At 36.7% G+C, this 22,319-nt stretch overlaps 1 protein-coding gene across 1 annotated transcript; it reads left to right on the top strand.

The window, feature by feature from the left end:
* Positions 1-1,756: 1,756 nt before the first annotated feature.
* LOC101704007 (olfactory receptor 8B3) lies at positions 1,757-2,707 on the top strand. Its single transcript, XM_021251920.2, has one exon. The coding sequence runs from the start codon at positions 1,778-1,780 to the stop codon at positions 2,705-2,707; it is 930 nt and encodes a 309-aa protein (XP_021107579.1). The 5' UTR covers positions 1,757-1,777.
* Positions 2,708-22,319: the final 19,612 nt, after the last annotated feature.

Below are 22,319 nucleotides of genomic sequence, written 5' to 3'. Positions count from 1 at the left end.
AGCTAGCTTTCTTTCTTTCTTTCTTTCTTTCTTTCTTTCTTTCTTTCTTTCTTTCTTTCAGTTACTCACTGAGTCCTTCATTCAGTTGCCTCCCAGAGTTCATCTTACTTCTAAGTCCACTCATCCCAGCTAGTGGTTGAATATTATGCTTCTAAGGCAGCACTGAGCTTCTTTCAAACCTCTGGAAAGTGACAAATAAAACCCTTGAGTGGTTTTCAAGGTCCTCCCACCTGGATCGAACAGAGCCTGGGCATTTGAGAGCTTCCTATACTGCACTGATCTAAATCAGTCTCTGACTCTTGTCTCTGCTGCTCTCTTGTGAGAAGAAACACTGGGACCTTTCTGACAGCTTGTGCAAGACTTCGTGGTGACATTCAGTGATGAAGGAAGCTACAGTTTTTTTTCTTGCTTAGAAACTCTGACCTGGCTTGCTCTCAGATGGCATCTGAGAGTCCAGGAATGGCTTTTGCATGCTCTTAGTAAAGATTTTCTGTCCCATGCTTCTGTGTACAGGTAAATCATTGGCACCACCTAAGCCTTCACCTCTGGGGTAGAAAGTTTGAGTAGCATCCAGTGTATGTTCTAGGAAGAAGGTGAAAGGGATCATTTTATGATACATATGTTCATTAAGCACCTACTGTAAATGCCACAGATTGCTCTGCAGGTGTAGAAATAGCACTGAAGAAAGCAGACAAGATCTCTGCCACTGTGGAACTTAGAATCGAATGTATGGAAGTATATGCATTGAAGGAATACACAACAAGCAAAGAACAAATGCATAGTATCTCAGCTAGTCACAGGTGCTAGATAAAAATCCACTGTGGACACAGGGCAAATTGGCTTGCTTTTCTATACAGAAATGTCCCCATTTGGAAAGACATCCAAATGTATATAAAATGGTATAGTTTCAATAAACTAATGTCATTATCATTAATTTGTATGTGAATGCAGCACATGTAATTTCTTTTAGTTGTCCTTGATCTCTGGTGAAAATATTGAGGAAAAATAGGTCTTCCAATTTTTAATCAGGACCCTAGGGATTCTGAACTCATAAAATCCCCTCAGGTCATATTGTCAGGTGGTTCTTTGTCATTAGTGGATCATATTTGCCACCTCCTGGGCTGGAGAGGAGACTGGGCAAAGCCAGTGGCAGAAATCATGAGAGGTAATTCATGTCTGCTTAGAGGATGAGGGATTGTGGGCTGTATTCTGACTCTCTCAGTCCAAAATTCTTCCTGAGCATCAGCAATTAAAACAAAAGCAGAATTGCTTTTCTGGGCTCTATATTCTCTGTATTCTAAAGCTCATAAGATGCACTTGGCTCTCTGAAAATAGAGGAGGAGAGTTAATAAATCCTCCCCTGAAGCCAGGATGCCAAAGGGTGAGTGTTGAATTGCATCTGTTCTGCTATTCTTCTTGTAAAACTCATCTGTGGGGTTCAGTGAGCCCTTGACATACTGCATTTCCTGTTTGCTGAGATCACCACTGATCCCGAGCTGGGAGGAGACTGGTGGGCAAATGTAGAGCAGAGATGCTTCAGAGTCAGAGTACTCCAGGCTTCCTAAAGTTCATCTTTCCAGAAATTGCCTCCTATATTATTCTCAATAGTTTTCTTTATACCTTCCCTCTGTCTTCTAAAATGGTGAAAATAAAGGCAAATGAAAAGGTGGACATTTCATCCTGTTTATCCTGGGGTTGGATGGAGAATCCTGGTATCTCATATTAATGTGGACATGTTACTACTTATCTTGTTCTCATAGAACTCCCCCAGGGAAGAATGGCCTCAGGCAATGGCTCCTCAGTGACTGAGTTTGTCCTGCTGGGTTTAACACAACAGCTAGAGCTCCAGCTGCCTCTCTTCTTCCTCTTCTTAGGAATCTATGTGGTCTCCATGCTGGGGAACCTGGGCTTGATTGTTCTGATTTATCTCAATCCTCACCTGCACACTCCCATGTACTACTTTCTCTTCAACCTTTCCTTCATCGATCTCTGCTATTCCTCTGTCATAACTCCTAGGATGCTGATGGGTTTTGTAAATCAGAACATCATCTCTTATGCTGAGTGCATGGCTCAACTTTTTTTCTTCTGCTTCTTTGTTATTGATGAATGCTATATTTTGACATCAATGGCCTATGACAGATATGTGGCCATATGTAAGCCCCTGCTGTACAAGGTCATCATGTCCCATCAGGTCTGCCTCATGATGACAGTGGGTGTGTATGCAATGGGCTTCTTGGGTGCCATGGCCCACACAGGGTGCATGCTGAGACTCATGTTCTGTGACAGCAATGTCATCGATCATTACCTGTGTGAAATACCTCCTCTCCTGCAGCTCTCCTGCACAAGTACTTCCATCAATGAAATGGTGGTCTTCATTGTGGTGGGTGTCAATATAACAGTGGCTAGTCTCACCATCTTCATTTCATATGTCTTGATCCTGTCCAACATCTGCTCTATCCAATCTACCAGGGGCAAGTTCAAAGCCTTCAGTACCTGTGGCTCTCACATAATTGCCATTTTTCTTTTTTATGGAGCTTCAGCATTCATGTACCTTAAGCCTTCTACTATATCTGTGGATCAAGATAAAATATCTTCAATTTTTTATACATTTTTGGGGCCAATGATGAACCCTTTTATCTACAGTCTGAAAAACAAGGATGTCCACATTGCACTGAGAAAGACTTTGGAGAAAAGGGTGCTCTACTAAATAGGTCCTGTATTATTGATGACAAATCTTAGTTCAGGAATGTGATGTGTAAAACTGTAGAATGGGCTAAGGCTGTGATTTAGTGAAGAAGGTTTGCCTAATATGCACAAGGCTTGGGATTGTTTTCTAGCACTGCAAAATAACAAGGACAGCATTAACAACAACACCAAGAAAGAAATCAAAAGAATAAGAGTATAGGAAGTGACCAAAATAAAATGCAAATGACAGTACTATACAACAGTAAGTTAATTATAGATATCATTTCTGAGATGAAGGACAACATATATGGGGAATGATCTGATCACTAATCTTTTAGAGAGAGAGAGAGAGAGAGAGAGAAGAGTACTTTATTGTGTCATTTTTCTAGTTTATTTTCAGAAAATACAAGAGTGCTTTTTTTTGGTGCTGGAGATTGAACCTAATCCATCTTCCAATGTGGTATACACCACTCCTAGAAATTATAAAATTTGAAGTAGAAAATTTGAACGATAAATCCAGAAGTTGTAAGATTATAAGATATCTGTCTATCTACTGTCTGTCTGTCAGTCATCTATTTTTGCAGTGTTGGCGATAGATCCCAGGGCCCTGTTCTTGCTAATTGCTATACTACTTATCTTATAGATCTTCAGTCAATCATGTAGAGTTACTGAAGCTGTCATGGAGACTTTGATTTTGGTAGTCAGAATTATTATCTTGTTTATTCATTTAATAATCCTCTGTTGAATGCTTTTGGGGATTTTCCTTTGTGTTCCTGATGTCTTGTGCTTTCTCTGTAGTCTCAAAAAAATTCAGTAAAGGGAGACTGATTTTTTTTTTTTGATCTAAGTTCTAAGGATAGGAAAAGAAATAACCATTCAGAGTGACCAGGAGAAAGGAAACCTCCCCAGAGTTCACTTCTTGGACTTGAGAGCAGAAGTGTAGGTATGAGATCATGTTGTGTCTTCACTGGGAGAAGTTTACTTGAAATGTATATTGATCCTTAAGTAGGAGCATTTTTTACCTTTTTATAAATACATTTTACAGTCTTAATTCATTGGTAACTCTTTTCATTTGAAATGTTTACTTTCATTTGTCTCAGAGTTTCACATAGTTCAAATAATGTAGTTTATTTAATCAGCAAATTAAGTAATTCTGACATCAAAATATCCAGGGTCAGTTTAATGACTAAAACATAAAGGTGAAGATAGAAAATGCCTATACTCTCAGAGGATTTATTGTCCATAGTAATGTGGAAGTGGGCTTAAGGAAGAGAGATAAAGAGCAAATAAACAATAAACATATATACCAGAAAAATCCTATAGAAAGTCATAAATTAGCCAATGATAGAGAGAATATGTGTGTGCTTACTTTGTATTTGATGTTCAGAAAGGACTTTTCTGAAGAGTTGTCCTGGAAGCTGAGGTCTCACTGCCAAGGGGACACTGTCACATGTGAGCATTCTAGACAGAGGGAAGAGCAGGAGCAGTTTTCCAAAGGGAGAACAATATTGATGATTATGGGAAATGGAAAACAGGTCATTGTGTCTACAGCATAATAGAAGGATAATCATTATGAGATGTACACAGTATGTAGTTAAAGTATTGGGAAGTGGGCCTGATGTATTAAAGTTTCATAAGGGAAAAGAGTGGATGTTTTTAAAGCACAATAAAAAATCCATATGATATTCATCATACAAAGGTCTTAGCTTTCTTTTTTCCTATTTTGAAGTCCTATTTATGCCCATTTATAACTGATCTATGAAAAATGTTGAGGGCTCCATGAATAATTTGTAGTGAAATTTGTGAAACAATGTATTTTAAATAATAACAAATTGCCATATCCTGCAGGATGCATGATGTTTCTTTTATAATATTGGATGTCTGGGAGAAGATGAATTTGTTTGCAGGTAAAACAGGAACACAGATTAGGTGGAAGTACCCTGGATTTTCCCTCATTCTTTCAATAAAAATGTACTAATGTGGAGAGACCACTGGACTTAGAATTTTATGATGTGGTTTGGTTCCGGATGAATATTTTTGTTTTATGTTTTCTCAGCCTTAGTTTCTGTATGACTAATATTTCAAAGTGCTTTGGTGCAAAGGAAATGAGATAACATATGTTTTAAAAGTGTTAGATACTTTAAAGATCACATCAAGTTATATTGAGTCATACATAAATAAAAATATATATTTCTTTCATATATATCAATTTTACCTAGACATTTATTTTAATATAATGTGAGTAAATATTAATAAAGAAAATATTAAAAAGTATTCTTACTTCTATAAAAATAAAATTTCATGCCAAAATAATTAGAGAATAATAATAGTTAATACCCAGTATATCATCATTTTAAAAGAATGGCCAAAATGTTACTCAGGCTACAAGTGCATATTTATTTAATATAGATGATATAATTTTACACTTTTTGTAGGTATAACTTCAACTGAAAATATAATATAGCACTGAAGTGTAAAGTTATCCTATATACAGAAGAAAATGGAGAATATATCAGGATAAATTTTGAAATAAATAACAATATGCATTTTTCAGGTATTAAGAACCAAACCCAGGGCCTCACCCATGCTAGTGAAGCCTCTGCTACTGAATTACATCCCATAAGAAAATATTCCTATTAGAGGAATAGTCACAATTTTATACATTCATTAATGAACTCATTCATTCAATAGGAAAGAATGATATGGCAGAAAGCAAGATATCTGTAAATAGCTTAAGTTGGGCCATACATTTCATCTGAGACACATATAAAAAGTGACTGTAATGTTAAAAGCCATATACTTGAAGGGAAAGTAAATTGTTAAATATTCTAAAATATGGGAATGATGTTTTTAAAAAGTTCTTTTATTAAGTATAAAATAGAAATTCTAAGCAACAAGTGTCTATCATGTTTCTGTACAGTTTCAGGGACACAAAACATGATATCATGTCTTAAAAATTTTGACAGTAATGTTTTAGTGAAACTCCATATTATGTTTACCTTTTTGGTGAATGATTGTTGTTAAAGACTTACTTATATTCCTGTAAAGTCATGTGTTGGTGTCCTAGTCCCAGCACCTCAGACTGGGAAAATAACAAAACAAAACTCAAAAGCAAGCAAAACAAACAAACAAACAACAAAATTAATACAGAAACCAAAATCTAAAACTTTGGAATAACCAAATTTTACATAAATAGATTTTTTCTTTCTTTTAAAATTGGCATGTAATAATTGTACACATTTGTGGGGTACAGTATGATAATTTGATATATATTTTCAACCTAAAAGGCAAATTGAGACATAGCAAATGTGAGAACAGAGTTCATTGAACCAACATAAGAATGACCACCCAGGAAATAAACATAAATCTAATTGTCCAGAAAAATTATCTCCAAAATGGCATCTGAGGCATCTAAATATCTAAAGATTAAGAATAAAGAAGAGGAGGAAGAGGAAAAAGGAGAAAGAGGAGGTGGTGATTGAGAAGGAGGAGGTGGTTACAGGAAAGAGGATAATAGTATTACATTTGTATTAGCTGTATTCTTATTGCTGGGACAAAATACCTGACACTTACAACTTTGTAAGGAGAGATTTATTTGCTCATAATTTCCAGTGAGTTTAGTCCAAATCTGGCTTGCTCCAAGGTAGAAATTCATGGTGAAAGGTCAGGTTGGAGGACACCTCCTCATCCTATGGTAGCCAGAAAACAGAAAACGGAGGCTCTAGGAGACAAGAATATACTCCTCTAAGTAACACCCTCAGTGACTCTTCCAACAATACTCTACCTACTTTGATCCAATCATCTTCAAAGCACATGAGACTTTTGAGGGACATTTTATATCCAACCCACAACATTCTGTCCCTGATCTCAAAAGACTCATGTTTCTCTCATTATGCAAAACACATTTGGTCCATCTGTAAGAGTTGCCAAAATTATAATAGTTTAGCATTGTGAAAATTCCAAGTCCAAATCTTCTCTGAGACTCAGGGCAAACTCTTAACTGTGAACCCCTGTAAAAATCCAACAAAAAGTTAAATATTTTCAACATGCAATACCATAGGACAACATTTCCATCCATAAGAGAAAAATAGGGGAATATAAAGGAATTGGACCAAAGCAAGACTGCAACTTGGGGTGGCAAAGTTAAATACTTCCATGTCCAGCACTTTGGGTAAGTTGTAATAAGATGTGAACTCTTAATGGCTTGGGTAGCCACACCCCTACAGTTTTGCTGATTGCACACCACATGACCTCTCTCTTGGGCTGACTCCACTCACTGCTTTGTGGCTTTCTTCAGCAGAGAATCTGTGTTCCTGGAATCTCTAATAGGTTCTCCACTGCATCTTTGGCTTCATCCCCAGCTTTATGCACTGGCTACTCAGGGGTACACTGTTTATTCTCCTAGGCCTTCCTTTGAAATCTGAGTGGAGACCTGTCTGACACCATAACTCTTGTACTCTGAATGTTTGAAAAACCAACACACCATGGATTATTCCAAGGTCTGTCACCAGTTTCAGCTATAGCCAGGCATTCTTGGATCATAGCTGCAAGACCTCTGAGTTATGGCTGAGTATGACAAAAAATATCCTGGGGAATTTATTTCCTAGGTGGTCATTCCTAAGCAGAGGACCTAGGGGAATCTTCTCAAATGAAAACTTTATAGTTCTGCATGACTGAGATGGTGAAGAGTGAGGTTTTGCTGATTCCTAGGTTATTTTCAAGCCATCTTTCCTATTGTGTCCTTGGCTTCTTTTTAGCACTAGTCTTTTCAACATCCAAGCTTGTTTACCCATAGCTTTATAGCTGCTTCTTTTCTGGCTGCCAGCAAAACTTTTGAAGTTATTCAGCTCTATTTTTGGCTTCCAATTTTCACTGTAAACTGGTTATAAGCATCCAGTAGCAACCATGACATAGCCTAAATGTTAGGCTGCTTTGAAACTTCTGTCACCCAATTAATTAGTCCACCAACCTTAATCTCAGAGTTCCACAAATGGTTAGGGCATAGGCAAAATGAAGACTTTTATGCTGCAGTGTAACACACATGGCATTTAGTCCTATTGCCAATAAAGTCCTCATTCCCAATTGAAAACTCATGAATTTTCCCTTTAATGTCCATGTTCTTATAGCATTCCTTTTTTTTTTTTTTGGTATCAGGGATCGAACTTGGGTCCTTGCGCTTGCACAGCAGGTGGTGAAACCACTGAGCTAAATCCCCAGCCCCATCTTATAGCATTCTTACTTTCTGAGCATAGCCAGAATCTATTCAACTTACAAGTATTCCTCATACAGCATTCTAAGCTCCAGTTGGCATCTCCAAACCTTTTCAATTTCTTCCTGCAAACCAGTTCCAAATGCTTCTGGACCACATTATCAAGTATAGGAACACTAATGACCCCACATATTGTCCTAATTTCTGTATTAGATACTTTACTGTTGCTGGTACAAAATATCATTGAACGCTTATATTTTAAAGGAGAAGAGAATTATTTGGCTTTTAGTTTCCAGTGGGTTCAGACCAAAGTTGGCTGGTTTCAAGGCAGGAATGTGTGGTAGAAGGAGGAAAACTGCTCATTCTATGGCAGCTAAGAAGCAGAGAGAAAAAGGAGGAGCTGGGAGGGAGATAAACCTTTCTAGGTTTGACTTACACATACCAATATCTTTGGACCAGCCCCTGCTTTCTACCAACAAGTCAGCTGTAAGTCCCATAATCTAGTCACCTTCCAAAAGCCTCACCTATGAGTGCGTGGGGCTCTTTGAGCACATCTAGATATAAAGTATAGCATCAAGTAATGGCTGTCTTGGGTTTAGTACAAAAGGACCAATATTCTTAGGATGGCTCATTCCTAGGTAGACATGTCCCATGTTGGAGTGAAAGAGAAGCTGTAGTAATGAGGCTAGGGATGAATTGTAGACACATGGGCTCTTACAAGGACATAAGGTGTTAGTTGAACAAGTACAATAAATTTATGAATCACATCCAATTATTGAAATATTATAAATTTTGTTGTTCCCATATAATTAAAATACTGGGATTTACAAAAGAGAATTTAAACAAGGCAAAAACAAAAAAGAACAATGATAATCAGCAAAAATCAATATGAAATCCTGATTCAAGAAGTGTCATTAGCCCTGAATATAATCAACTAATATGTTTGAGTCTGGTAGTGTGAGGCACACATGGGAAGAAGTAGTTTGTCAAGTTTTAAGGTAGAAATAGAGTAAGAAGCACTGGTATTATATAGGACCCACTAAATGCTAGATTGAACTAATTTGGATAAATATCCTTTCCAGGGAACTTGAAAGATGAGGTAGAAATTTTTTTAACAGTGTAAAGTTGCCTCTTAGAAAATTTGAATCAATGGACTTAATTTAAAACAAATATAAACATCCACAACTCATTTCTCTCTAATTCATTTAAGCACATGTTAAGAGATCTTATTTTGTGTGAACTTGACTAGCAATTATATAAACTCATTAATTTCAGCTTCTTGAACAGAGTTCTAGAAATTCTTGTGCAGTCCAATGGTACAATTTTGGCCACAGGAATTTAACATTATTATTGGCTTCAGTGTAGTTAAGTGGTGGAGTTTTTGCTTAGCATGTGTAAAACCTGGTTGGATTCAATCTCCAGTACACCACACACACTCACACTCATTCTTATAAACTTTAGAGCATTTTCCTAGGCACTGGAAACACGAGGCAGACACTGTTATACATAAAGCCAGATGAAATTAAAGGAGACTGTCTGTTCCTTAAGGAAGACTCAGGCTTTGATGAGCAAGTTCTCATAATTTAGGATTTTGAGATGTAAGGAAGTCAAGGATACATTTTTGAGTCAAATGTGATAAAGTTAACTTTACTCATCAAGTAGTCAATTTTGCTCTTTTTTGTGTCTCAGAAGGCCAGTTACCTTAACATAGGTGGAGTCCTTAAAGTCCCATGATATCAGCATTGGTGTGTGCCTCCCAGATGAGCTGAAAGTTCCCTAAAAATATTCTTCTGATGGGAGTCCCTGTGAGACTGCTATATGTCAGACAAATGTTCTTATAAATCTCCCCAGAGCTCTAGTTGTCTAGAATACATATTTGGAGGTTGCAGGGGCGGGGGTAGAAGAAGTATTTTCTTTCTTTTTTATACTTTGGAGTGAGATTTCTTCTCATGTGTTTTAATTTAAGTCTCATGATATAGGATAGAAGAAATAAAGATAAGTAGAAAATAGACAAGAGCATTCAACTTTTTTGTCTCCTTTATTACCTTAAAACCTGGGCCAGATCCTTGCTCAGCTCTTCATGTAGGCATGTTAATCACTTTAGCAGTGTCTGTGTTGCAAGATTTATTGGCCCTAATTTCTCTTTGTCTATCTCTTTCCTCTTCAAGGTTTAAGGCACCCAAATAAGAGTAACTAAAGCAATTTTTAGGGTTTGCAGGCACACCGAATTGTTAACTTTTATAACATTTCATTCCTGACTCTTCTGGAGCAACACTTAGAAGTCTCCAAACCTAAAACTATTTCAGATTCCAGAAAAATCAGAGCCCAGTAGACAACTGTATTATAAGATCCTCTCACACTAAACAGGTACATTTACCTCAGGACAGAGACTGAGGCAGCTACTCTCTCAAGCAAGAACAATCTTATCAGGAGAACCATACTTGCCCTCAGGCCATAAGGATTCCTTTGGAACTACAAAAGAAGAACTGAGATAATGATCAACTTCATTCTGGCCTCCTGCATTTGTGAGTGTGCTAGTATGTATCCCTGCCTGAGTGTGCTCACTCTGGTTGCTCAAATGGGAGTGCTTTTCCTATTCTCCCTTACTCTCTAGCTCAGCCTAATTATCCTGCTCATGCTTAATCCCAACACATCCTGAAATTCTTTTCCCATGTTGTGAGCCAAAAGGCTAAGTGGTAGACTTACCTGTGGTCCCATTTCATCTTTGAGGCATCTGCTTAAACCCCAAGTTGTGAGAGACTAGAGAAGGTTTATCATGAAGAAAGCTGAATTTGAACAACACATAAAAGCCACTGCAGTCTACAAGGCACTTATACTAAATCTGTCAAAACAAAAACTTTAGGACATATCAATAAGCAACCCTGACTCCATAACAAGGCCAGACAGTCTGCAAAGGAAGGTAGAAAGCAGCACTTGTCCTACGGGATGGAACTCTACTCCTGATACCAAGAATTGCTGGAAAATAGCTTGAATAAATGACTGTCTCAAAGATTTCTGAGATTTGGGATCTTGAAGGACATGTCCCTGGCACCTGGAGGAGCCACCAATTTTTTTTTAAATTTATATATATATTTATTGGTACATTTTAGGTATAAAATACATTTACTTTTATCATTGGGTGTTTGTACCAGAACATGATGTATCTTAGTTTTTATTTTTTCTCCCACTACCTGTGCACCCTTCACCCACTCCACCATTTCCTATTTACACAGAGTTTGATTCCATTTTTTTTCCTCACAATTTTTCCTTTCCCTTCTTCCCTTTCCCCTTCCCCTTCCACCATCTCCAAACCCTTGGACCTTTTCTTATGTCAAATTATCAATTGTTCATTTTAATCATTTTCATCCTTATTTACACTTTCGATTTCTCACACTAGAGAAACTATTCAGCATTTACACATGTGTGTCCTATTTATTTCACTTAAGAGTATGGCCTCAATATGCATCCATTTAGCTATAAATGTCTCTAGTTTCTCATTTTTTATGGATGAATAGTACTCCATTTTATAAAAAAAACCATATCTTCTTTATCCAGTTTCCAGTCAATGGGCACTTGGGTTGTTTCCAAGCTTTAGCTATTGCAAACTGTACCACTATAAACATAGGTGCACATATATCGGTGTGGTATGATTCTTTTAATTCTTTGGGGAAGATACCCAGCAGGGGAATAGCTGGGTCAAATGGAACCTCTAGTCCTAGTTCTTTGAGGTATCTCCATACTGATTTCCACAGTGGTTGCACCAGTCTACATTCCCACCAACACTGGAGAAGGGTTCCATTCTCTCCACACCCCTGCCAGCATTTGTTATTGGTTCATTTCTTGATAGCAGCCATTCTTTATGGGGTGAGGTGGAATCTAAGTGTTGTTTTCATCTGCATCTCTCGAATGACCAGTGATGTTGAACATTTTTTCATATATTTATTTGCTGCTTTTACTTCTTTCTCTGAGAAGTGTCTGTTCATTTCGGATGCCCATTTTTGAATTGGGTCTTTGAATTTAGGGGGGTCTGATTTTTTCAGTTCTTTATATATTCTGGATAGTAGACCTTTGTCTGAGCTACAGCTGCTAAATATTTCTTCCCACATTGTAGGTTGTCTCTTAGCTGTGTTGGTGGTTTCTCTTGCAGTGAAGAAGCTTTTTAATATGATGAGATCCCAGTAGTTGATTCTTTGTGTTAGCTCCTGTGGTACAGAAGATTTGTTTATAAAGTCTTTTCCTATGCCAATGTCATCAAGAGTTCTACCTAACTTATCTTCCAGCAAGTTTAGTGTTTCTGACTTAATATTTAGATCTTTAATCCACTTCAATCTTAGTTTAGTGTGCGGTGATAGGTTTTAATCTCTGACAGGTTGAAATCCATTTTTCCAACACCATTTATTAAATAGGCTATCTTTCCTCCAATGAGGGTGGTTGGCTCCTTTGTCAAAGATGAGGTGGCTGAGTTTGTTTGGAGTTGTTTCTGCATATTCTAATCTATTCCAATGATCTTTGGGTCTGTTTCTTTGCCAGTACCATAGTGTTTTTAATCACAGTAGCTTTGCAGTATAGTTTCAAGTTGGGGATTGTGATACCCCCAGACATGTCTCTGTTGCCTAGAATTGTTTTTGCTATTCTAGGTTTCTTCTGCTTCCAAATGAATTTTTGGATTGTTTTCTCTAGTTATGTGAAGTATAGTTTTGGAATTTCAATTGGCATTGAATTGAATCTATATAGTAGTTTTGGAAGTATGGCCATTTTTACTATATTGGTTCTTCCTACCCAGAAACAAGGGATATCTTTCCATTTTCTTATATCTTCTTCGATCTCCTTCTTCAGAGTGCTATAGTTTTCAGTGTAGAGGTCTTTTGCTTCCTTTGCTAGGTTGATTCCTAGATATTTCATTTTTTAAGATGCTATTGTAAAAGAAATTATTTCCCAAATTTCTTTCTCAATGGGTCTGCTATTTGTGGATAAGAAGGCTATTGTTTTTTGAGTGTTGACGTTATATCCAGCTACTCTACTGAATCTGTCAATTAGGTCTAGAAATTTTTTGATTGAGTTTTTTTGGTCTTCTGTGTAAAGTATCATATCATCAGCAAATAATGACAGTTTAACTTCTTCCTTTCCTATCTTTATTCCTTTTATTTCTTTCTCTTTTCTAATTGCTATGGTTAATGTTTCCAGAACTATATTGAACAGGAGTGGTGCTAGTGGGTATCCTTGTCTTGTTCCTGATTTTAGTGTGAAAGTTTTCAGTTTTTGACCATTTAGTATGATGCTGGCTGTTGGTTTTTCATAGATAGCCTTAATCAGGTTGAGATAAAGACCTCCTATTCCAATTTTCTGTAGCATTTTTATCATGAATGGGTTTTGGATTTTGTCAAATGCTTTTTCTTCATCTATTGAGATGATCATGTGGTTTTTGTCCTTCACTCTGTTAATATAGTGTATTACATTTATTGACTTACGGATGTTGAACCATCCTTGCATGCCTGGGATAAATCCAACTTGGTCAGGGTGTATGATCTTCTTGATGACTCTCCGTATTCTGTTTGCCAGTATCTTGTTGAGGATTTTTGCATCTATGTTCACTAGGGAGATTGGTCTGTAGTTCTCTTTTTGGGTTGGGTTTTTCCCTGGTTTTGAAATCAAAGTAACACTTGCTTCCAGGAATGAATTTGGAAGCCTTCGTTCCCTTTCAATTTCCTTGATGAGTTTAAAGAGTAATGGCAATAGATCTTTAAGTGTCTTGTAGAATTCAGCAATAAAGCCATCAGGACCTGGGCTTTTCTTTGTTGGTAAGTTTTTTATTACATTTTCAATTTCACTAATTGTTATTGGGGTGTTTAGAATTTCTATATCTTCTTTATTTAACATTGGCCATTTGTATTTATCTAGGAATCTGTCCATTTCTTCTGTGTTTTCCATTTTATTAAAGTACAGGTTCTCAAAGTAGGTATTGATGATTCTCTGGATTTCTGCTGGTTTTGTTGTGGCTTCACCTTTTTCATTCTTAATTGCATGGGTTTGAGACTTTTCTTTCCTTTTTTTAATAAGGTTGGTAAAGGTTTATCAATTTTATTTATTCTTTCAAAAAACCAACTCTTTGATTCACTGATTTTTTTGTATCATCCTCTTAGTCTCTATTGCATTGTTTTCTGCTCAGATCTTTATAATTTCCTTTCTTGTATGAGCTTTAGGTTTGTTATGCTCTTCTTTTTCTAGGAGCTTGAGGTTTTGCATTAAATTATTTAACTGAGTTCTCTCTGTTTTCCTAATATGGGCATTCACTGCTATGAATTTCCCATGTAGAACTGCTTCCATTGTGTGCCATAGATTCCTGCATGTTGTACTGGCAACATCATTTACTTGTAGAAACTGTCTAATTTCTTCTTCAATTTCCTCTGTGACCCATTGGTTGTTTAGGAGGGTGTTATTCAATTTCCATGTGTTTGTGGGAGTTTTGCAGTTTCTTATGTTATTGATCTCCAATTTTATTGCACTATGGTCTGATAATATACAGGGGATACTTTCGATTCTTTTACATTTACTCAGATATGGCCTATGAGCTAGCATGTGATCTATTTTGGAGAATGACCCTTGTGCAGCTGAAAAGAATGTGTATTCTGATTTTGTGGGGTGGAACACTCTGTAAATATCTATTAAGTCCATTTGTTCAGTAGCTTGGTTTAGTTCTAGAATTTCACTGTTAATTTTATTTTCTAGTTGATCTTCTATTTGTGATAGAGGGGTGTTGAGGTCCCCCACTACAATTGTATTAGTGCTTGTTTGGTTTTTCATGTCCATTAATATTTGTTTTGTATAGCTGGGGGCATTTGTATTTGGTGCATATATATTTAGGATTGTCATCTCTTCCTCTTGGATTGTTCCTTTCACAAGGATGTAGTGATCATCTTTGTCTTAGTTTTGGTTTGAAATCTACTTTGTTTGCAAATAAGATCGCTATGCCTGCTTTTTTCTGGGTTCCTGTCACGTGGGGAACTGTTTTCCATCCTTTTACTTTTTCAGTCTATGGATTTCCTTTTGAGTTAGGTGTGTTTCTTGTATACAGCATATTGCTGGGTTTTGCTTCTTAATCCATTCTGCCAGTCTATTTCTTTTGATTGGTGAATTGAGGCCATTAACATTGATAGTTATAATTGACAGATATTGACTCATCCTTGTCATGATGTTTTACTCTTGTTGGCTCTTTTATTTCTTATTTCCCCCCCTTTCTCTTTAGTGTCTTACCTTGCACGGTGCCTTCTCTCTGCTGGGCCTCATGGAGTTGTGACCTTCATTGTCTTTTTCTAGGATATTGCTTAAAATTGTTTGGAGTGCTGGTTTGGCATTCACAAAATTTCTCAGGTGTTCTTTGTCATGGAAGTATCTAATTTCCCCATCGATTTTGAAAGATAATTTTGCAGGATACAACAGTCTAGGTTGGAAGTTATTTTCTTTTAGGGCTTGAAATACTTCACTCCAGGCTCTCCTTGATTTGAGGGTTTGTGTTGAGAAATCTGCCATGATTCTGATGAGCTTTCCTTTGTAGGTGATTTGTTTCTTTTCTCTAACTGCCTGTAGAATTTTGTTCTTCTGTTGGTTTTCTGGGATCTTGACTATTATATGTCTAGGTGTAGATTTTTTTTGATCATGGCTGGTTGGAGTTCTGTATGCCTCACTTATCTATATGTCTAATTCTCTGCCTCTGTCTGGGAAGTTTTCTACTATTACTTCTGTGAACAGTTTTTTTTATGTCAATTGTACTTTCTCCTGTTTTTTCGTGAACTCCTGTGAGTTTTATGTTATTCTTCTTTGCATCACCTAGCAGCTGTTGAATTGATTTCTCATGGTCCCTTACCATCTTTAAGAAATCTCTGTTTTCATGGTCCTTAACCACAATCCTGTCTTATATATCTGATATTCTTTCTTCAGATTCTCTTAGTCTGCTCTGCATGCTTTCTATGGTTTTTAATATCCTGAATATCTGTTTGAATCTGTTTCATGGATTCCATTTCTTTCTTATGTTGGGTGATCATGTTTCCCATTTCTTTCTTATGGTGGGCTTTCATGGCTTCCAGCATGTTTCTGATTGCATCTATTTTCTTATCTGTTTCTGCTGTAGAGCCTCTAATCATTTCTTTCACTCTGCTCACCAGGTCTGTATCTGTCTGGGAGATTCTTTCTTTTTTTTTTCTTTTGATTATTTCCGTTTTGAAATTTTCTAGAGCCTCATGAATCTGCTTTGTTACTTCCTGTGCTATCAGTTCAGGGTGTCCAAGTGGTTGCTTATCAGACTTTTCCACCTCATTTCCCCCAGAATTTCCTTTTTGTGGCATGGAAGCCTGCATTTTTGCCTTGCTTAAGTGTCTTCTCATTTTTGTTTTTGGTACTGTCCTAGATTTAATTTCTGGGTTGATAATTCAAAATTGCTTAATGTAGGTATCTTTGTTGCTTGTGTTTAAAACCCTTGTGGAATGATTGCTTTTCAGAGGTGTCTTCCAGATGTAGCTTGTGTTTGGGTTTTGAGACTAATGACTCTGAAGCTATTATATTTTTCTTATACCAGGAAGGAAAACTAATTAGATCAATCATAACATGTTAGACCAAATGACATAGTCAGAAATACCATAGCATCAAGCACAGCTTAGAAAATGACAATTTGTGGTAGTTATTAATCTATCACTTTTAACTATGTGAGTTAAATTAAAACTGAGGACCAACCCAACATAAGTTTATAATGAATAAAGTTGGGGAGTTGGGGAAGGAGGGAAAGGTAAAAAGAACAGGTAAGATTAGTGGTGAGGCCAGAAGACACAGGAAGATCACACAAACTCTAAGAAGTTATTAAAGGCAAGAGAAAAAGGCAGAATGAAAGAATAAAGATGTGAATAGAATCACCTAACAGCAACAGGGAGGCTAGATACCAAATTTACTTTCCGTTAAACCTAATAAAAGAAGGAAAAAGAGAAAAAAGGAAAAATAAGGGAGAAATCTAAATTCAGTGCAGAAATGGGGAGATGAGGAGCAATGTGGGACAGCGAGAGAATGAGTGAGAGAGAGAAAGAAAAGATAAAAGAAAGAAAAGAAAGAAAAGTAAAACTTTGAAGAGTAGAAAAAATAAAAATTAAGAATTAAAAATGAGAAAAAAATTTTTTTTTCTTTTTTGCAAATAGCAATAGAAATTATGGGCCTCCTTCAGGGTATGTCTCTGCTGTCACAGTAGGCAATGTAGGAATCCCTGTGCATATATGAGTCTGTGAGTCTCAGCAAGCCAGCAGCAGACCAAGAACAGTGGTCTGATGTGCCTTTATTGTAGAGATTCTCTTTACTTTTCTGCTGAGCTTCAATTTTCATCGAGGAGCCTGAGAAACCCTCTTTTTGTTACTAACTTCTGCTTTATCTTGTGGCGCTCAGGACAAGGGTCTTTATAATCTCCTGTGCCTCTGTAGTGTGGGACCAGGTAGCAGAAAAGCCAGAAAGTAGGAGGCGCACGGTGGGGTGGGGGTGGGGGGACACGGGACTGAGTGTTGGAGGCTCCTGTGCGCTAAACAGACCTCACCGTGCCATAGGCATGGCCCGGGATGGCCGCGGAGCTTCAAGCTCCTTGTCACACCTGGCCAGTCGCTGCAGCTTAGAGAGCATGGGATGGGGGTGGGGCTTCAAAACGCCTCTGTGACCTCAAGGTGCCATGGGCGTGGCCCGGGACGGTGGCGGAGCTTCATGCTGCTTGTCTCACCTGGCTGGTCACCGCGGCTTGGAGCCACCAAATTTGGAGAACAAAATAGGTTCAATTTTTAGGGCTTGGAGCTGCTGGAGAATTGAAAGTCACTGACAATTATTCATTAACCTAAAAAGCAAATTGATTCACTAAATGTGAGAACGAAGATATTATTTGAATCAAAATGAGATTTTTCCTCCCAGGAACTACACACAATTTCTAATTGCTTAGAATAAGTTCTCTTGAAATAGCATCCAAATAGTCTGTTTTTTTCTTTTGGTACCAGGGATCTAACTCAGGATCTTGCGCTTGCAAGGCAGGTGCATTGTCATTGAGCTAAATCCCCAAATGGTCTGTTTTTCTAGATTAAAAGGAGAGCAAGAGGGTTATTATAAACTGGTTACAATTGCAGTGGTCAACAAGAATATAATGGGATGTTTATTGTTCACTTGTCACTTATGTTATACATTCCAGGTCAGAATTATGATTAAGTAAGACAGTGCTTGTGTTGTGGTTATTTACTTTATCAATGGCATCAAGAAGTTGCCAGAAACCTGCTGAGGGATCCCAGAATGACCTAGGTGACAGTGGTCTCCTGTCTCATGTTTCCTATGGGTTGAAGAATTTTGTGACGTCATTCTTATGACATTTTAATTTCTTTGTCAATGTAGTCAATGTACTAATCATATCTGGATAAGTGCTATTCCTATCTCCTGAAAAATGTCTCTTTTCTTTGTGTTGGAAACTTTTGAACTCTTCTCTTCTAATAAAAAGTCAAAATTTTTTCATGAGCAAGTCTTTCATTTGAGAGAACTTAATCCCCTTGGAAGATTGGAACAATTATGAAGTTTCAAAACCCTTTAAAAGAAAAGAAATTTCTGAAGCATCTACTCAGATTTTAAGTTGACAAAAATACTTTTTTTGAAAGATGAGAAATCTTTGTGGATTTTTAAAAATTTATGTATTAATTACAAGAGAATGATTAATAAAGCAGCTCAATATTCTAATATCCCTAAGAAAAGGGGATAATTTTAACACTTCCTATAATGAAAATCTTACTTCAACCAAGAGGAAGAACTATTTTGATATATTTAGAATATATCATATATAGGTCAGAATTAGGAGAAAAAAGCTGCATATGTTGTCTAAATTCTCATTTAATGCTAAATATGATAACATCAAATTTGGTGGTTTACCTGTCAGACCTACAGTTGTTTGTGGCATCTGTTCTTGACAAATGTTCCCTAAGGGTTTAGGATGTCTGTACACAACACTGAGCAGAAAAAATCTGACCCTAAAGACAAAGTCGGAAATAAGACAGGTGCAATAGGAATGCAGAGATGCTATGTTTTTTTTGCTATGTATTAGTCACCTGTTGAATATACAGGCCCATGTGAAGAGTCAGTGCTTCTGAAAAAAGTGGCCTTCAAGTCCCTGAAAAGTAACCTTGGTAACTATTATTACTCATATTCCACATGTCAGAAGTGTTATCCACACCAAAGCTAGTGAAGGACTAATGATACATTTCCATACCATGGGATCTCCAAAATTAATGCTTTTTACAGTTAACTAAAAGCAAGTGAATGTAGAGAGTTTATTTAGGTTTTCTCTAGGTTACATTATGTGTTTACATTTGGGAGATACACTTCTCTTCCTCTCTCTTTCTGGGAGAGAGTGGAGATACTGAGGAAGCATCCTTCCTAAAGTGCCAGGTTCATAATTCCAGGGCTCTTCTCTAGTGATTCAACCATATCCACGTAGGAAGACCTCTACATCTGGCTATTAGCAGATCACCCTGGAAGGGTCAGGGTAAGGCAAAAGGATGCAGTTACTGCTTAAAGCAATGGAACATGTATTGATTCATAAACCTGATGTTTTCTTTCATGGTACTATAAATAATTATTGATACTCAAAACATAACAATATTTTATAGATAATATTTTCAGTACCCTGTTATGTTTCAAGGAGCATTAGAACGCACATTTTAAAAGGAACAGAAAGTACCCATTTTTAAAACTATCATTTATAACATTTATCTCAATAATATTCATATTTCTTTCCCCTAGAGATGAGTTTTGTTAAAGGAATGTGATATTTGAAGAAAGACCGAAGCTTTAGTTCTCAGCTAATTGTATGTATATCAAGGAAGCTATGTCTTTTGTAAGAGACAATTTCTCTGTAAAATGACTAAAATTTTATCTTGTATACAGGAATGCTTAACAAATTTAGTGTGAAATAAAAATAATGTAGAATGTGGAGTTCTAGAAAATTCAAAATAATTAAGATTGTTTTCATTCACTGGACCAATCAAACCTCAGGCGATCAAAACTGAAGAAACAAAATCTTAAAGGACATGGTGTATTGCAAGGCATTGAGGGAGGGGGAGGGGGAAGTCAGATAATGCCAGCAGCCATGGGGCTAAAATGGTTTGTGACATTATCCTGTGTAGAGCTTGGGGATGCACAAGGGACATAGGAACAAATAACATTGGCTCACGGCTGCTGCACCAGTTATATTAGGCTTTGCAAGCTTGCATCTAGTATATAGCATTTACTTAGTTGATGGCCATGCATCTTCAGTCAGAATTTTATAAACAGATATGTGCACATACTCCTTAGTGCATATAATTTAGACCTAAAAATCTTTATGGTTAGATGAAACACCAGAAGTAGGAGGAAAATAACACTACAGAGGAATAGCTAAGCCTGAACAATGTAGTGGTCCCTGCTAATACATCAGATAGGGTTTCTTTGCTCCCTTATGTTCTTTGGGTATGGTGATAGTGTTTATAGGCCTGGAGGTGAAGAACTGCAGATAACTGGTGCTGGATAGAGAAGCCTTATTTTTTTCTATGGCAGCTTGCTATTTTTGTAACATGGTGATTGGGTTGAACAAAATCAAAGTACAGTAGTAACTTATCTCCCCTTCTTCCTGGATGAGCAAGCAGATGATTAAATATTGATGTTGGAGTCCTTGAACATACCCAAATGAGTAATGTTTGCCTACTACTTCTCTTTGAAAGGATGCAGTGTTTTGGTTTGGTCCGAAGCTTTGAAGCACTACTACTTGGCGTCTCCTTTCTTCAATGGAGCTCTTACCTTTCAAACATGACAGATTTGATAAAATACTAGCTTGGTTGAATCTTGCTTGTCTTCACTCATTCATATTCGTATGAATTTTTTTCTGTTGTTTTGTGTTTACCCCAGGTTTTTAAAAAACTTTTTTTAGCTGATGTTCATGAAGAGAATGAGTAATTAAATTTGTGCATTTAATGAAAGGAAATCCTATCTAAGAAAGTACATTTCTTTACAGAGTTGTATCATATCATCCTTTGGGCCCTCTGCTGGAAAAGTAGAATCAAGTCTGAAATAATGCCTTTTTAATTGTATCTTCTATCCTCTAGTATTATAGATGTAGGACAGTACTGTTTCATATCTCTGTGAACGTAAAATATCTTGTACCTGCTTTATGATACGTAATAGTGATCATGCTTTATCAGCACTGCTTTTAATGATGTTACTCTAGAATGTTTTCTTTCCAGATGATGATTAAGAAGCTAATAAAAAAATGGTGCCAGTACCACAATATTAACAGAACTTTGTTGTTTTCTGGGTATTTTTCTTTTCTTTTTTCTTTTTCTTTCTGTCTGTCTGTCTGTCTGTCTTTCTTTCCTTTTTTTTTTTCTTTTTTTAAACGGAGTGTGCTGGATGTCTCTATAATTTTGTTCAGATGACTGCAGAACCTGGAAAAGCTGTTGCTGCTATTGATGCATAACATACTGCTATCATTGGTCTTTTTATATAAATATAAAATATATATATATATAATTTGAATTTGTGGACACTTTAACTGTGCTGTCAACTTTGGAAAAAGTTATCCCAGTTTACTGTGTTGTTATGGGATTGTACAGAAATTAACAGCCATATTGGTCTAGAAATGTTAAACTTAATTTTTTTCCCATTTGTACAGGGGTAACACACTGTATTGAATAATAATGTAAGGTCTTATCTACATGGGTTCGATTACAGAAACTAGTAAAGTATTCTCTAAATAATAAAAAAAAGATTGTTTTCATTCATTTTTTTTTCTGAAAACTTTTGAAACTTCTTGAAGGTGGATTTTTTTTTTTTTTTTGCCCTTGTGTAGCAGGTGGCAAAACCACTGAGCTAAATCCCCGGCCCTTGAAGGTGTATATTTTACTTTTCTCTTTTCGCTCTTGTTTAGCAGTACCTGTCCCTTAAGTACTTGTTTAACTGAATATGTTTATTTTGGTTACATAAATCAAATGAAACCTCAGTTTTATTTTTTGAATTGATGTATAATTGGCTTCATGCTCTTTTGCATAACTTCTGTGGCATCCAAGCTGGATGTAGGAGATGGTTGTTTAGTGGAGTGGTTCACTAAAAATCACCACAGATTCCCATTGTGTATATCTAATTTTTATTCCCAAGTGCCTTGTCCTGACTGATCATTAGGATGTTGTGTACTTTCACAAAGAATAATGATGGGACATACTCTGTGTTCACTTGCCTTTGACAGATCATAAGACCAAGCCAAACTGAATGTTTGGTCTTTTTTCTTGAAGGAGAAATTAGGAGACCCTCTTGACTTAAAAGGAAATTTCTAGAAAATTAGTCTCTATTGTGATCCTGAAACCTTTGGTCTTGAAATATTTTCCACAAAGAAAAACTAAGTTTTGTGTCA

Source organism: Heterocephalus glaber, unplaced genomic scaffold (genome assembly GCF_053883595.1).
Source record: "Heterocephalus glaber isolate CG9 unplaced genomic scaffold, H.glaber_assembly_v1.0 deba00000006, whole genome shotgun sequence".
Classification (NCBI taxonomy): domain Eukaryota; kingdom Metazoa; phylum Chordata; class Mammalia; order Rodentia; family Bathyergidae; genus Heterocephalus; species Heterocephalus glaber.
The sequence above is the reverse complement of the archived record's forward strand: the minus strand, read 5'-3'. Positions and strand labels throughout refer to the sequence as shown.

What these genes read in the sequence shown, in the direction of transcription:
- LOC101704007 (XM_021251920.2), top strand. Translation starts at nt 1,778, where the DNA reads ATGGCCTCAGGCAATGGCTCCTCAGTGACTGAGTTTGTCCTGCTGGGT.